Source organism: Episyrphus balteatus, chromosome 1 (genome assembly GCF_945859705.1).
Source record: "Episyrphus balteatus chromosome 1, idEpiBalt1.1, whole genome shotgun sequence".
In the NCBI taxonomy this organism is placed as follows: domain Eukaryota; kingdom Metazoa; phylum Arthropoda; class Insecta; order Diptera; family Syrphidae; genus Episyrphus; species Episyrphus balteatus.
In genome coordinates, this window is record NC_079134.1 from 153,429,721 (window position 1) to 153,444,629 (window position 14,909).

At 28.4% G+C, this 14,909-nt stretch overlaps 2 protein-coding genes across 2 annotated transcripts; both read right to left on the minus strand.

Moving 5' to 3' along the window:
- Positions 1–2,738: 2,738 nt before the first annotated feature.
- Positions 2,739–3,301, minus strand: LOC129911437 (heat shock factor protein-like). Its single transcript, XM_055989251.1, has one exon. The coding sequence runs from the start codon at positions 3,147–3,149 to the stop codon at positions 2,739–2,741; it is 411 nt and encodes a 136-aa protein (XP_055845226.1). The 5' UTR covers positions 3,150–3,301.
- A 2,104-nt stretch (positions 3,302–5,405) lies between these two features.
- LOC129906060 (uncharacterized) lies at positions 5,406–13,970 on the minus strand. Its single transcript, XM_055981693.1, has 3 exons — positions 13,825–13,970; positions 12,980–13,737; positions 5,406–6,433 (listed from the first exon to the last, which is right to left on the minus strand). The coding sequence occupies exons 1-3, from the start codon at positions 13,895–13,897 to the stop codon at positions 6,299–6,301; spliced, it is 966 nt and encodes a 321-aa protein (XP_055837668.1). The 5' UTR covers positions 13,898–13,970; the 3' UTR covers positions 5,406–6,298.
- Positions 13,971–14,909: the final 939 nt, after the last annotated feature.

Consider the following 14,909-nt stretch of genomic DNA (forward strand, 5'->3'; position numbering starts at 1 on the left):
CGGCTTTCTGATGTCGAGTTTTAAAAGTGAATTTCAAATTTCCTATAGTAAATAAGCACAATTGAAATTGGGAAAGTAATAAATCGCAGCTGAAATGGTTAACAGAAGCTAAAAGTGAGAAATTGGGTTTAATAAATTGAAAAAAAAAAGGAATGAGAGCATAAAAGTAGGTTAAGCCATTTAAGTCATTTAACTTGAAATCTTAAAAAAAAGATAATAGTAATTTTAATTTTAAGTAATATGAAGGCAAACATTTTCAACAATAAAGTTGCTAGAAATGATAATGGTCAAAATTTAAATATAAAAAACATTTAAAATCTGCCCAACTTAAAGAGGACGTAGGAAGTCAGTTTAACTTAATGAATGTTGATGACTTTCGTAACTCTATTTGCTTCATACTATTTGAAAGAAGATTGTTATTTTGAGCATCGTACCTTATTGGTTCTTTTTTTTTTTTTTTTTTTTGTTAACTTACTTTGCAATGTGCTTCGGATTAGGTTTCAGTGACCCTAAAAACCTATGGATTCCATTAAAAAATAGCGCAAAACACAAAATAGAGAGTTACTATCCCTTATAAAAGGTTTGAGATAGTCATCGGTAAAAACCCGTTATCTTTAAAACTGTCCATTTTTCGACTTTCTGCCCATATCAACTTTTGTTTCCTTTCTTTTTTATTGCATTGACATGATACTTTTTTGACATGATGATTTTTTCATAATATTCTCGGTCCAAATTATAACCTATAATATTTTGGTATCAATTACGCTATTTCACAGCTACTAGATTAATCATTTCATTTTACCATGATAGTCATGTGGGACAAAACTTATTTCTTTGTTTTTCTTTGAATACGCATTGGTCAACCCAGCATTGGAATGATGTAAAATTGTAAACGATAAAAACTTTGTTTGGAGAAAAATACATTTGAAGTTTTAGTTACTTCTAAAATAAAAAACATAGAATTTTAACTCCATCACTTAGAGAAAAAATAGTTAAAAATCGGGATAACGTTTTAAATATTTAGAATCGGTAATTTTTATTCTCCAAATTAACTATTAAATAGCCTGTTTTAACTTTTAAAATAGATACAGATAAAATTGACTAATTAAAAGTTTATTCTCCAAATACACAAGCCCAAAAAATTAAGGGAACAAAAAAAAAAGCGTGATTTTTTTTAGTGATTTTCGATAGGCTGTATCTCGGTAAAAAAATGATCGCATCATAACAAAATAAATAAATTGCACGACTGGGGTCGCACGTACTTGCTCTTATGCTTAAAGTAACTATAATGTTAAAGCTTTTTATTCAAGAAATTTAAAATTTGATATTTTGAAGAAATTTCATAAGTAGTATAAAAAAATTAAATCTGTTTTTATAATTAATTAAACTCGGTTTTAAATTATCTTAAATAAAAAAATAAATATGCTTTTTTATTTCTTGTATAAAAAGGTATTTTTAGAAAAAATTTTTTGAAAATTGTAGGAATCGTTTTTTAAAAAAATAGTTTTTTATATATAAAATTTTTTTAACATTTTTCAAAAAAAAAGTTGGTATGCCATTTTGAAGAAATAATTAATTTACACATAAAAACTAAATTTCAAAATTTTTCATTGATCCGTTTTCAAAAAATTGATTTTTCAAAAAAAAATTTTGAAATATTTTTTAAAAATCCAAAAATGCGTTTTTTGGAAATTTTCTAAATTCTTAATATTATCTTTACTTACACACGTTTGTATAAAAATTTTCATTTAAATCGGGTTAATGTTGTACGAGATATTCAGAAACGAAAAAAACCGTTCTATGACAGGTACCATTAATAACGGTACAAAAAATATTTTTTTTATTTTAAAAGTTGGCTCTTATGTGTAGTACTACACACAAAAATTTAAATCAAAATCGTTAGAGCCGTTTTTGAAAAAAATTAACTTTTCTATTTCCGTTATATGGCAAGTACCGTTAGTTTTGGTCATAAAAAAAAAATTTCAATTTCCCCTCTAGGGAATCACCAAAAACTGCTAACTACCAAGTTTGAAGAAAATCACTTCACTCGTTTAGGCTGCAGCTCCAGATAGAGACAGACACACAGACAGACAGACAGACAGACAGACAGACAGACAGACAGACAGACAGAATTGCCGGACCCACTTTTTTGGCATTCTCCATCATCGTAATGTCATGTAAAATTGTTATCTCGAGTTCGATTTTTTTTACGAATCCTAAACTTGCCCTATAGTACCTATATCGCAAGTAAAAAGCATGTGAAAGCTCTATCTATTCTTTTTGTTTTAGGATCAAATGTTAAAATATTTTATTTCTGAGTGTAAAATAGCTAAATCGTTGGAACTTGTCAAAAACCAAAATTTTAAAATTTTTGTTTGTTCTTACTTTTCTCTTAAGAAAGTGGGAAAATTTTTTCTGATAAAATGATTATTATTTTTAGAAAGGCAATTTGGCTTTAAGATTCATTTTGTTTCAAACTTCTATGATTTTTATAGACTTTAATATCAGTCATCAAACCAAAAACCATACTTTTGACTTTGACTATCAATATCTCAACAACGGATCACTATACAGAAAATTGAAGGACGAATTTAAAAATTTCATTCAATTCTCTACAAATAAATTAAATATTTTATACGTTTAAATATTTATTAATATTATGTAAAAATGTTAAAAAGAGCAAAAATGTAACTAAAATTTGTAAAATTGTAAATATTTTCCATTAATGGCACAGGTTGCTAAATAAAACTCAACAAACAAACAAAAAATAAGGAATTGAATATGAGCTTGTTAGAAATTTGCTGTTGTTTAGCATGTTTTTGTCGAAGTGATGCAATTTCACGCCATAGAGCTTCGTTTTCTTGTTTCATTACAGAAAATCTCGAATCTAACGAATCCTGACGTCCGCGTATTGCCTTGACATCATTCAATACCTTGCTTACGGCTTCAGGTTTGACAGTTGCTTTTTCGTCAATTGATTTGGTGTTTGCAATTTTTCGTTTAATATTTTCTAGAAGATATGGACAATTACGTTTGAAGGATGGATGTGAGAATTCCATGTCGTGGCGATCGAATTTCAAACCACCATTGTCAATTGAAGTAATCTTATGAAATTCATACATATAAAGTTGATGAATGAAGCTTGCCATATTGTTGTGCTTATAATTGAGCGGTAGCAGTTCGCGAGCAAATTGAGCCTGATTTTGAATGATGAAACTTCGACCATCCTTACTCCAAAAAATAAAATTATTCGTCTCAGGATCTTCGACGAGTCTCCAAAGTTTAGCCAAAAAGGCAGGAACTCTAGCATTTGCGTGCATTTTGATGGCACTTACTTTTTTAATATACTTGTTTTCTTTTTATAGTTTTCTTTTTCTTAAAAAAAAAATTATAATTTCGAGTTCAATAAAAAAAAAAAGAAGAAAATTTATTTAAGTGGGGTTATGAAAAATTGTAAAAATAAGAAAATACATATACATAAAAACTCAAACACGATTTTCGAGCAAATAGTTGTTAGTTTTTCTTTCAATTTTCTATTTTATAATATTGTTTGTTAATAAATTTTTGTTTAATTATCAATAATTTATAATTTTTAAAGTTTTTCTTGGTGTTTTTTTTTTAATTTTCTTTTATAATATTGCACTTTTTTTGTAAGTAGGCGAAAAAAGTATTTATTAGAAAATGACGACTGATTTTATTTTCCAGTCTTTCACAAACTTGACTTCCAAGTTTGCTTTGTTAAAAAAAAATGTCTTTTTACTTTTGGAATTAATTTAGAAAAGCTATCAAAATAAGAATTTTTACGGTTTTTTTAGAAAATGAACCGCTATTTAATTTCTATGGATGATAAGATTAAACTGAGGCTTAATTATTGAAGCTTAATATACCTGAAATTAGTATGCAAAAATTCAGACTTATTCATCAAGCAGTTTTTCTGTTGTGAGGGTTTGAACTTTTGAGATGAAAAAAATCACCATATTTATGAGAAAAATCAAGTTTTCTTGAACATTTTATTAATAAAATTAAGATAAATCAATCCTAGAAACTAGAGCTTTCACATGCTCCTAGAAACTAGAGCTTTCACATGCTATTTATTTTGTCATGATGCGATCATTTTTTACTGAGATACAGCCTATCGAAAATCACTAAAAAAATCACGATTTTTTTTTGTTTCCTTAATTTTTTGGGTTAGTGTACTATTGACTATTAAAATAGTCCCAAATAACCATTTTTAACTACTTAAATAATTATTCCGATTTTAACTATTTTTTCTCTGAGTGTACTTTCGCTTTCATTTTTATTGCGATCTCTTTTGAGTTTTTGTGAAAAAGCAACATTAATTCGTATTAACTTTTTTTATTTAATTTTTTTTTTTTTTCAAAATTATTCGATTTTGAATTGTATGTTTTATGGGGCTTTTTTATCGAACAAGATTAAGAAAAATATGAAAATAAATCACACTACTAGAAAGACAACAACTTTTTTCTATAAGCTTCTAACAAAAAAACACGATGGTTACGATGTGGGGATAAAAAAAATTGAACAAAATATGCCTTAATTTAAAATTTTTACTATTTACTTAACTTCTACCTACTTGTGCTGCACTGCTTCTTAGAAGCCATCAATCAAATAATTTTCCGTTCAAAAATGCCCTGTTAGAAGTATGTTTGTAGATGGATATTGAATTTTTAAAGGGTTTATTTTTTTATATTTACTTCAGCAAATAGATTTTTTGAAAAATGTACTTTTTGAAGTCGTTTTTTTTTAAATGAACAATAAGTGTAGGCAGGTAACGGGCTTGTTATTACCATGATTAATATTACTTAAAATATTTACATGGCTCTCATAATTCCTACTAACAAATTCTTCAAACGGAAAATACAATGTAAAAAACACGCATACACCATAGTGAACGTTGTTTTTGTTAACACTAAGTAGATTTTTTTAAAGAAATTTAATCAAAAGTAACGAAGAAAAAAAAGAGATAATAAAAAATTATTAAAATTGAATTTTAATCAAAAGTTTTGTCTCGTTTTGACACTTAGTGCAGGGTAAATAAAACGATCAGTCACATAAATTGTTAGTCACTAGGCCTTGCTCCTTCATCAAGTTTTGCAAGACTTAAAATTAATACCTGCCGTTTCAAAAAGCATAACTTTTTTAAATATAAAATATACACTTTCTTTTCGATTTTTACTAACGATTTTGTTATTATTTTTATTATATTATTTTTTGTGTTTTTTTTTTTTGTTTTTAATTATACAATAGATTCTCTCTTAAAAACTAAGCACATTTTTACGTATAAGTTTGAAAAAAAATAAAAATAATTAATTAAAATAATAAAAAAAAAAACTAATCTAAAATTAGGAATTTTGTAATTTATAACAACAACACAAAAAAATAAAAGAAATTATCCAATTTTATTAACTAAGAACAGATAGGTACGAATGTATTTTTTTTTAATTTGGAGATACATATACATCTTATTTTTAAAATTGACACTTAATAATTTCAGTTTGTTTTCTTAAATATTTATTTAAGAATTTTTTTTTGTTTTCTTTATTTTTAAAATTACAATTTTAATTGTTTTCTACAAATTAAAATAAAACAAAAATCAAACAAATCGAGTCTTTTATTGGGTTGAATGTTGCAATAATGCATACATTATTTGAGTTTACTACAGTTATTTTATTACAATACAAACGCACAAGACCAAACAAACACATAGTTACATAAATAACAAAAAATGTAGCAGGTATACAAAAATAATACGTACGTTCAAGCAATTTATTAATACTAATAATATTTTTCCTATTAATCTATCTAAGCTTAGGTTTTTTTTTGTGTGTTTGTGTTTTTTTTTAGTTATTTTTTTATTTTGTTGCATAACATTTCTTTTGTTTAAATTTATTTAAATCAGACATAAAAGCTGGGCTCTTTAAAATTCAAGACAAGTTCAAAAAGAGTATTAGAGTAGTTAATTATTTATTTTTTTTTTTTGTACATAAAAACCTTCCACTCGATATAAAAAGGTTATAGGTATATAGATATTTTTCGTTACTGAAAAAAAGGAAAATTAATAAATATATACGTACTTGTGTAAAAACCTATGAGATTGCTATATACAATTATATTATAAAAGATATTAGGAAATTAAAAACAACTAGTTAAAAACAAAAAAGAAAAAAAAATAATCTCAACAAACACAGCGAGCGACTTAAAACACTCTTGTCTGAGTCTGTGGGCAGATTGATAGGAGAATTTTGGTTTTGGCAAACATCGAAAAAATTAGGCAGTTTTATCTATCAGGAAACAGAGATTCGTAACTTGGCGGTAGATCCTTTGGCGTTGGGGGCAGCGGATGATCAGGATCCTCGACGGGTGTGATGAATCCTTCGAATGGAGTTTGGGGCAGTTCGATTGTGGGAACGTCCTAGAAAACAATTTTTTTTATTTATTTAATTTTATTTTTACAAGCTATTAAATTTAATAAGTAAAGCACGAAACGTTTGCTTTATCTCTTAATTGCGGTATATTTACTCGATTTTGTATGTAATGCATGTTTCATGTTAAAAATAGTTTTCCAAAAAATTAATATACATATTACAACTTTTAAAATAAACTCAAACCTTCAAAAACTAAAATAATTTGTTAAACATATTCATTTTATAAAAAGAACCAGATTTAATTTAATAGAAGGTTAACATTTTTTAGTTTTCGGCTCAGTAGAGAAAGACTTCGCCTCGTGGCGCAAACAAGTGGAAGGGGACTTCAATCAACTTGACGTGCGAAACTGGAAGTAGCGAGCTAATGATAGAACTAGCTGGCGAAGCTTGTTGGTTGAGGGTTGAGGCCCAAATCTACGGCGGATTGTAACCGCCTTACGGCGCTGGTCACCCTAAGTAAGTAAGTAAGCATTTTTTAGCGTTCATACCTTAACTATAACCGACTTCTGTGAAAATGGAAGGTTAACTTTTGATGTTGTTGAATTTTAACATTAAATTTTATGAAAAATCACTTTATTTCTATAAAATTGATAAACTTTCTAAATAATTGTTTCTTCGCCATTGTTTTTTCAAAAAAGTTAAACCTGCCAAAATTACCAACAATTTATTATATTTTTTTTTTGTATGGTTGAACAGTATGAGGGACGAAAAGTGCACTTAAATTGTTGTCAATTATAACTATTCGATGCTAAAAGAGATGGAGCGACTATAATTACACTGGTTAACAAAATTTTTTTTGTTGGCGAGATTAAACTTCACTTTTTTGAAGGTCTTGGGAGTGTGCTGAACTCGAATCCGAAGTCATACAAAATTGATCAGCTCTCATTTTTTGAAATTAGCATTAGAGAATGGAAAAAGAACGTTTTTTGACTACTTCGGACCTTATTCTTTTATATAAGGAAAATTGTTTGAACATATTTAGTAACGGTTTGTATAAGTTCTGTAGTTCTTCTTTCAAGTCCTTTTTAAATCTTTTCGATATCTTTTCTACTGCCTGAGATATTCTAGTTCAGCACACCGAATTTTTTTATTAATACATATTTTTTAACTAATCGAAACAAAAAAGCAAAACATAATAGAAGAAATACTAGAAATTAAAATAAAATGGTCCTGCACAGTTTTAAAATTTGTGTGGGATCCCTCAGATCCTAGTAGGTGGTTGGAGGATTAAACAGCGGTTTAAAAGCATGCTAATGCCAACATGACACAAAAGTGCAACGTTTTTCGGAGAAAAACACTGTCGCAAGCGCTTCACTAAAAAAATTTATTATTGTTTTGACAGCGCCTTCAGCTTGAAATTGTAACTCTGCGTTCCATAACACAAAACTATCCTTACAAGAAAATTGGTCCACTTTAAATTTTGGCAAGGAAATGTGCTTTCGACGGTATTCTATTCTTCTTTCTGTTTGCTGCATTTTTTATGCAGGTATGTCATCATAACGACTCCCCTTTAAAATTTCACTGAATGCATATACGCAATTATTGGGCCAAATCTTTGTCTTGAGTTAAATGTCGAAAAAAATTAAGAAGGAATACATAAAAAGTTTTGAAAAATGTATAGATTTTGTATATTTTTCAAACCGTTAGTTTGACAAGCAAAATCAAACAAAAAATATTTTTTCCTTAAAGAAATAATAGGAAAAAGCAGTCTAAAACACCAAAAAATTATGTACCAAAAATCCAAAATCGAGTTTGGGCATTGTAGTTGCAGTTTAACTTCTGTTTCAGTATTGATTAACTCTTTTATATTATACAGTTTTTAGTCCACTTTATGAAAGTTTAAACCAGGTTTTGCGAGCCAAATAATCGATTTTATCCGATTTTCCTTATTGTACAATATTCAGTGTATTTGCAAAAATAACGGTAAGTTTCTGAATTTTAAGCCTAAATGCAATCTACAATATAACCACAAAACTAAATTCATCAGAAAAAAATAGTTTTATAGATTACATCTATTTGGTATCAGTATATTATTGTAAATATTAGTTTTTTTATTTGCATTTGGCCCAATATTTATGTGAGTGATGTTACATATCAAGTTCAAACGGATTTGAAGTTTATACAACAGGCAGTTATGAGGTCAGTATTTAAATTTAATAAAATCGATTCAAGTCAAAATGAAAATTTCTGAATTCGATCCAGTTCGTCACTATGAAAAGGTTGATAATCAGTTCATGATTTACAGTTAAAAATTAACAATGTTGAATATAAACTTCAATCATTTAAAGTTAAATATTTGTTATTTGTTTGATGGAAATAGATTTTATAATGAATTATATTTTCAAAAATCTTATCTAGATAAGTTTTTAAATCAGAAAAAAGTTTTGTTGTTATTTAACCACACAAGACAAAGTCAGTGGAGAAAGAATTCAGATAGGTCCAGAAAGTTAAGTTCTGTAATTTAGATCTAAGATAATTTTAAAAAAATCTCATACAATATTTACATTGTTTTGAAACTATTGAAGTGATTTTCATTCCCATCGTAAGTTCATGCAGATCTCTAATACAGATTCCTTGACTAAATTAAAATTATTCTTCATATTAACAATATAATTTTATAGTATATCTATTACTTTCGAGTAGCTAGTGCTCTTTTCTTCTTTTTTTTAACATTAAATTTGTAATTTCTTGTTATAATAATAATAATAATAATAATAATAATAATAATAATAATAATAATAATAATAATAATAATAATAATAATAATAATAATATTCTATCCCAGACGACAATGTGCGGCTAGTATTTGTTATGACAATATACACTTTATTTTTCTACCATTAAAACCCAAAACCAAAATAATCAAAGACTTCAACGTTCTAGCGTATGTACTTAAATGAAACAGCAACATTTCCTTATGGTCAGATATTGCTTTGCAAAAACAAACGAGTTTGGCAGAAATGCCTAGAGGCAAATTGTGTATGCAGGCACGTAGCCAGTGGGGGGGGCTTGCTCTGAATTTATTTTTACTATTTTATTTTAGAAATTTTGAGAATATTTTGTTCGTATTTGATTCCAAATTAATGAACCTATGGAATTACAACACGGCAATGACTTGAAATGGTCTTTGATGTATTTTGTTTACTATATGTATGTACTAGGTATGTAGTATCCTATTTAAGAAAAATTAGTGAAAAAAAAAATATTTTTTTTTAAATCCCAATTTTGTTTTTATAAATTTTCTTTAACCATAATACTAAGACTTTTCTTTGAATACTCTAAAAAATGGTTCTTTGGAAATTATATACCTACCGACTATTAATAAATATCTAAATAAAGTGATTATAAATTTTCAATAAATTTGGTGTATACAGGGTGTCCCAAAAGTAATGGATCAAACCAAATATGATGATAGGCCAACTTTAGGGCTCTCAGAATTTTGTAACTTGTTCATTCCAAATCCTTACGGTTTTCGATTTAATGCAGTTTTTATGAAATTTCGAAAAATCCCGACTTTGCAACAGTATTTTGCTTCCTCTGCTCATAATTGATTTTTGTTTTTTACAATTCTTTCACTAAAACATTGCTTAATAATAAGAAATAATTAACTAATCAAAATATTTTCTATTTCATACGCCATTTTGCTGCAAATTAATTAACAGTTCCATATTTTATAAAAACTCAATTTCATTCTTTTATTTCAGAGCAACAGCCTGAAAAAAATTTGTATAGTGTGGCACTGGTTTATTATTTTGAAAACTTGCTGTGTTATAGCAGTTTTCAAAAATGTATTAAAAATTCCAAAGTTGCAAATAGAACGAAAGATATTAAAATTTGAATGCAAAAAAACAGACGTTTTCAGAGCAAAATAACAAACAAAAATCGAGTCTTTTGTTCAAAAAGAAATAAACAAACAACACTCGAGAAACTGTGTTTATTTTTCTTTGTTATTTTTCTCTGAAAAGCCCTGTTTTGTTGCTTTTAAATTGTAATATCTTCAGTTCTAACTTCAACTTTAGAAACTTTTATACATTTTTGAAAACTGCAATAACACGACAAGCTTTCAAGATAATAAACCAGTGCTACACCATACCAATTTTTTTCAGGCTGTTGCTCTGAAATAAAAGAAAGAAATTGAGTTTTTATAAAACATGGAACTGTTAATTAATTTGCAGCAAAATGGCTTATGAAATAAAAAATATTTTGATTAATTAATTATTTCTTATTATTAGGCAATGTTTTAGTGAAAGAATTGTGAAAAACAAAAATCAATTATCAGCGGAAGAAGCAAAATACTGTTGCAAAGTCGGGATTTTTCGAAATTTCACAAAAACTGCATTAAATCGAAAACCGTAAGGATTTGGGATGAACAAGTTACCAAATTCTGAGAGCCCTAAAGTTGGCCTATCATCATATTTGGTTTGATCCATTACTTTTGGGACACCCTGTATATAGGCAGTTTTAAAATTAATATTAATAAAATAAAAAGATATGTTCATTGAAAAACAAAAAATTTTAACCGAATATAAAAAAAAAACCTGTACCAGTTGGAAAGGTATTTGAACAGCACCCATTGCAAGTGGCCTTGAATGGTGTACAATTTTGTATTCTAAAATCATTTTTGACACACACAGACAAATAATGGACCTACCACAATTGTTTTTCGGAGGGTTAAAAAAATGTGTTAAAAATAACGTAGTCTTGGTTAAAAACTACGTAGTTCTCCTTGCTAAAATCAACGTAGTCGCCTCGGTTAAGTTAAATTGTTTAAAATTAATCAACTTGTTTATATTGATCAAGAAACTTGCCTAAAATTTGAGATATTAGTAAAATTTAACCGACAAAGTGGGTAACATTAAACAATTTTGAATAACCGAGTCGACTAGTGTTATTTTAAACCGTTTCTAATTTTAAATAATTCATCGAGCTTCCAGCTACAGCCAATCAAATTGTTTTAGCCTTTATTCATGTGAACCAATTTTATTGCTTACTTTTAAAAATTGTTTATCAAAACTTAGAAAAAAAATATAAATATAAACCAAAAAGTTGTTTATAAAGAAGAATGACAAAAAAAACTCCAACCGCTCAAAATGAAAAGGCATCAATCGTAAATAAGAAATATGAAATTTTTTTCAAATAAAACCTTCCCCGAAAGTTGCTACGATGATTCTTATTCTTCTTCCTTAGCTTTTACCAAAATGTCTGGTTTATGAATGTTTTTTGTGGACCCATCTTGCCAAAATATGCAATTAAAGTATTCGTTTTTAAGTTCATTGCCGGTCAGAAGACAACTATTAAACCGTTTTGAACTTAATTGTTTCGTATTGCGGAAGAAAATTCAATCATATGCTATCGTTTTTTCTGAGTATCATCCTTATTTAAGAAAATTAGTGCACTTTATTTTGGAATCAGCTCACTAGGCTCTGCAAGAATTTTGAATCCTATACATCCGAATCAACAATATCAACAACAGATCCACATAATGGCTGTTTCCATCATGTATCTACATTAAGCATAAAAATAAGCAAACAGCGGAGCGGCATTTAAAAAATAATCTTAGGATGGCGCATCATCTTGGGATATTTTCGATGCTGAATCTCATGGAACTAAAACCGAGACAATCTGAGTTCGAAAAAATAGTTTTGCATTAAAAAACACTTAATAATTTGAAATTGAGAATCGTGATAGCAATAACCATAGATGGTTTTATGAGAAAAAAATAATATTGGATATTCAAGATTTTTAGGTATTACATTAAGCATGTAGTATACAGGCAGTTATTATCTTACATCAAAATTGTTCACCAGATTTTGAACCAAGCCAAACAATCAAAGTGAAAATATAATTTGTTATGATGGACAACTTAAATATGAATTGCATTCGTCTGTTCTGTTATTCCTTCCTATTTCACCAAATAGAACTTTGAAACCACTATTTTCTCAAATTATTTCCTTTTTTTTTTTTTTAATTTTCGACTCTATCGACCGTTTAAATAAGCTTGTTAAATAAAATTGTTAACTTGGACAAAAAAAGTCCAAGTTAACAATTTTTTTTCATATTCAACTTTTTTTTGATTTATACTTGCCCAAACAAGAAAAAAGAATTAAAATCGATATATTTAGTAAATTTAAATTCAAATCCAAATCAAGTAACGTGCAAGTTACAAATGACAAGAATTCTATTAATTAGCATGCAAATATTGTCATCTGCTCTCATTCTATAAGTGCAATTGCACTTACGCCTTTTGTTGGAAGACATAAACCAAATGCGCATGTATTCTGTTAATTAATGCACATTTCTACAATGTATCTTATTCTATTTTTTTCTACCCAAGAAAACAGAGACGATGAATCAACAATTTTATAGTGAAAACATGATAACAGAGAAAAAGAAAATTGCAATCAACCAGAACACATGTCTCTGTTACCTTTCTAGTTGATTAGCAATTTGCGTTACGTTTCTATAATACTCCGATTTAATGAATAAATAATGAACCATATTCCATAGAAATATCACAACATTTTCTTACTCACCCTAGGATGATTACTCTGCGAATCCTCATGCGCCTGCTGCTGTTGCAATGTTATACAATTCCAATACTTCCAACACACCCAAATACAAAAACCAACTCCAGTCATAGTGAATATCAACGAAGTTATTGCACTAATCGCCACATTGGCTGTATCAATAACTTCCGCTGTAATCGCATCATGGAAGCAACTATTTTCATCTTTGCAAGGATACATGCAATTTGTGATATTGTCACGAACAAAGTGACGAGAAATGCAAGAATGTGGATTCTTTGGATCGCATAAAAAGTCTCCAGTATATTTGCATTCCGAATGCGAAGTTATAACCATACTCAATTCGAGTGGTTCATAAATTGGTTGACTTTGATTGATGTAAACGTGAACACTTACATCGGACTCACGCTCGTCGAATATTAATCGACCAGCTGGCCCGTCGGGACTAATGTCATTGCAAATCTTTTCCGATGGCCAACGATAGCCATTTGTAAATTGAATGTAATCGGTGCAAGCATCGGTTTTTGGATCCCTGCGGAATTTGAGTTTAGTAATGACAGTATACAAACCACGTCGCTGTCGTTCTTTGGTGACAATTCGAAAACGACAATCGTATTTTAGTTTGCGATGCGATGTGGAATTCCAAACTTGAGTTATTATTGCAGCAGATTCACGATCGTCGCCGAGAGCGACGAGAGGATCACCTTTGAAGGGTTTTTGTAAAGTGAGGATAAATTTGTCAGCGCAGAGATAGTCTTGGGGGCGAACTGTGAACAAAATATTGGAAACAAAAACAATGGAAGTATTGAATTTTTTCGTAGAGAGAGTTTCACTTTTCTTTTTGTTGGACTTACCAAATTTGTATGCATTTGATGTGTAGAATGCGAGTAATGTTGATAGTAGAATATAGTGATTAATTAGATGCATTTTTTTTTAATTTGTTGTTTTATTTCTTGTTTTTTGATAAATTTCACATTTGTTTAAATGGAAAAAAAAATGCACAGACACAAAGTAGTAAAGTTTATTCGAGAGGAAAAAAATATTTTGATTTTTTCATCCAATTTGACATTTTGTGACAGGTGTCAAATTTTGTAATATCTGCAAAGAGTGATGCCAGGTTGATGAAAAAATACATTTATAAATAATAGTTCTGTTTCCTTATACATTTATTTTAACAGAATTTGTTTGCTATAAAAATATATTTTTCTAAACACATTTGCCAGAAGGCCCCAACCCATAGAATCCGTTGCGTCCGTTCCGTCAATCCATCCGTTGAAGTTGAAGGATGGGACAGAAAAAGGTGACCCATAGAATACGTCGTATGACGGATTGCTTTTTGACAGCTCACTTCAAATTCCAAGGTGTGTTCGATATTTTACAGCTGAATGTGCACTAAGGAAGTTCTGATGCAAGAAATTTTCAACTATTATTGTTGTTCTTTTTTTTTAATAAAATAAAATGCACGACTAGATTTCCTCTAGGTAGTTGCTCTTCAGTTAAAACAATTTTTTATAACAAATTATGAGTTGTAGGTATGACTTTGGCATAGTAAAATTGAACTCTACAACAGAATTTGAGTATTTAATTGATATAATTTATTAGATATATCATTAAATGTTACTTCTATTACATTTTCTTCACAAATATACAATTAACAGGGCTATTCTGGAGTTGTGATGCTCACAAGTCACAATTTTTTGTGAGGTTTTTTTTGTGAGGTTTCTTATGAGGTTGTCACAATTTCGTATTCTGCGAAAAACCTCATAAGAAACCTCACAACAAATTCACCACGATAGAGGTGAGTTTCTTATTTTGACAACCAGCTGATTTGTCAGATAAAAAAAACAATATTCAATTCACATATTTTAGAATTAATAAACTCTCAAGAAATTAATAATTTTTTTAACAATCCCAACTTAATTTTTGCATTTGATGATAT

Bases quoted from the DNA above. Each gene is read 5' to 3' on its own strand.
- LOC129911437 (XM_055989251.1), bottom strand. From the start codon at position 3,149: ATGGCAAGCTTCATTCATCAACTTTATATGTATGAATTTCATAAGATT.
- LOC129906060 (XM_055981693.1), bottom strand. From the start codon at position 13,897: ATGCATCTAATTAATCACTATATTCTACTATCAACATTACTCGCATTC. The intron at 13,738-13,824 runs GTAAGTCCAACA...TTTTGTTCACAG, and splicing joins ATCAAATGCATACAAATTTG to TTCGCCCCCAAGACTATCTC. The intron at 6,434-12,979 runs GTGAGTAAGAAA...ATTGTTTTCTAG, and splicing joins CGCAGAGTAATCATCCTAGG to GACGTTCCCACAATCGAACT.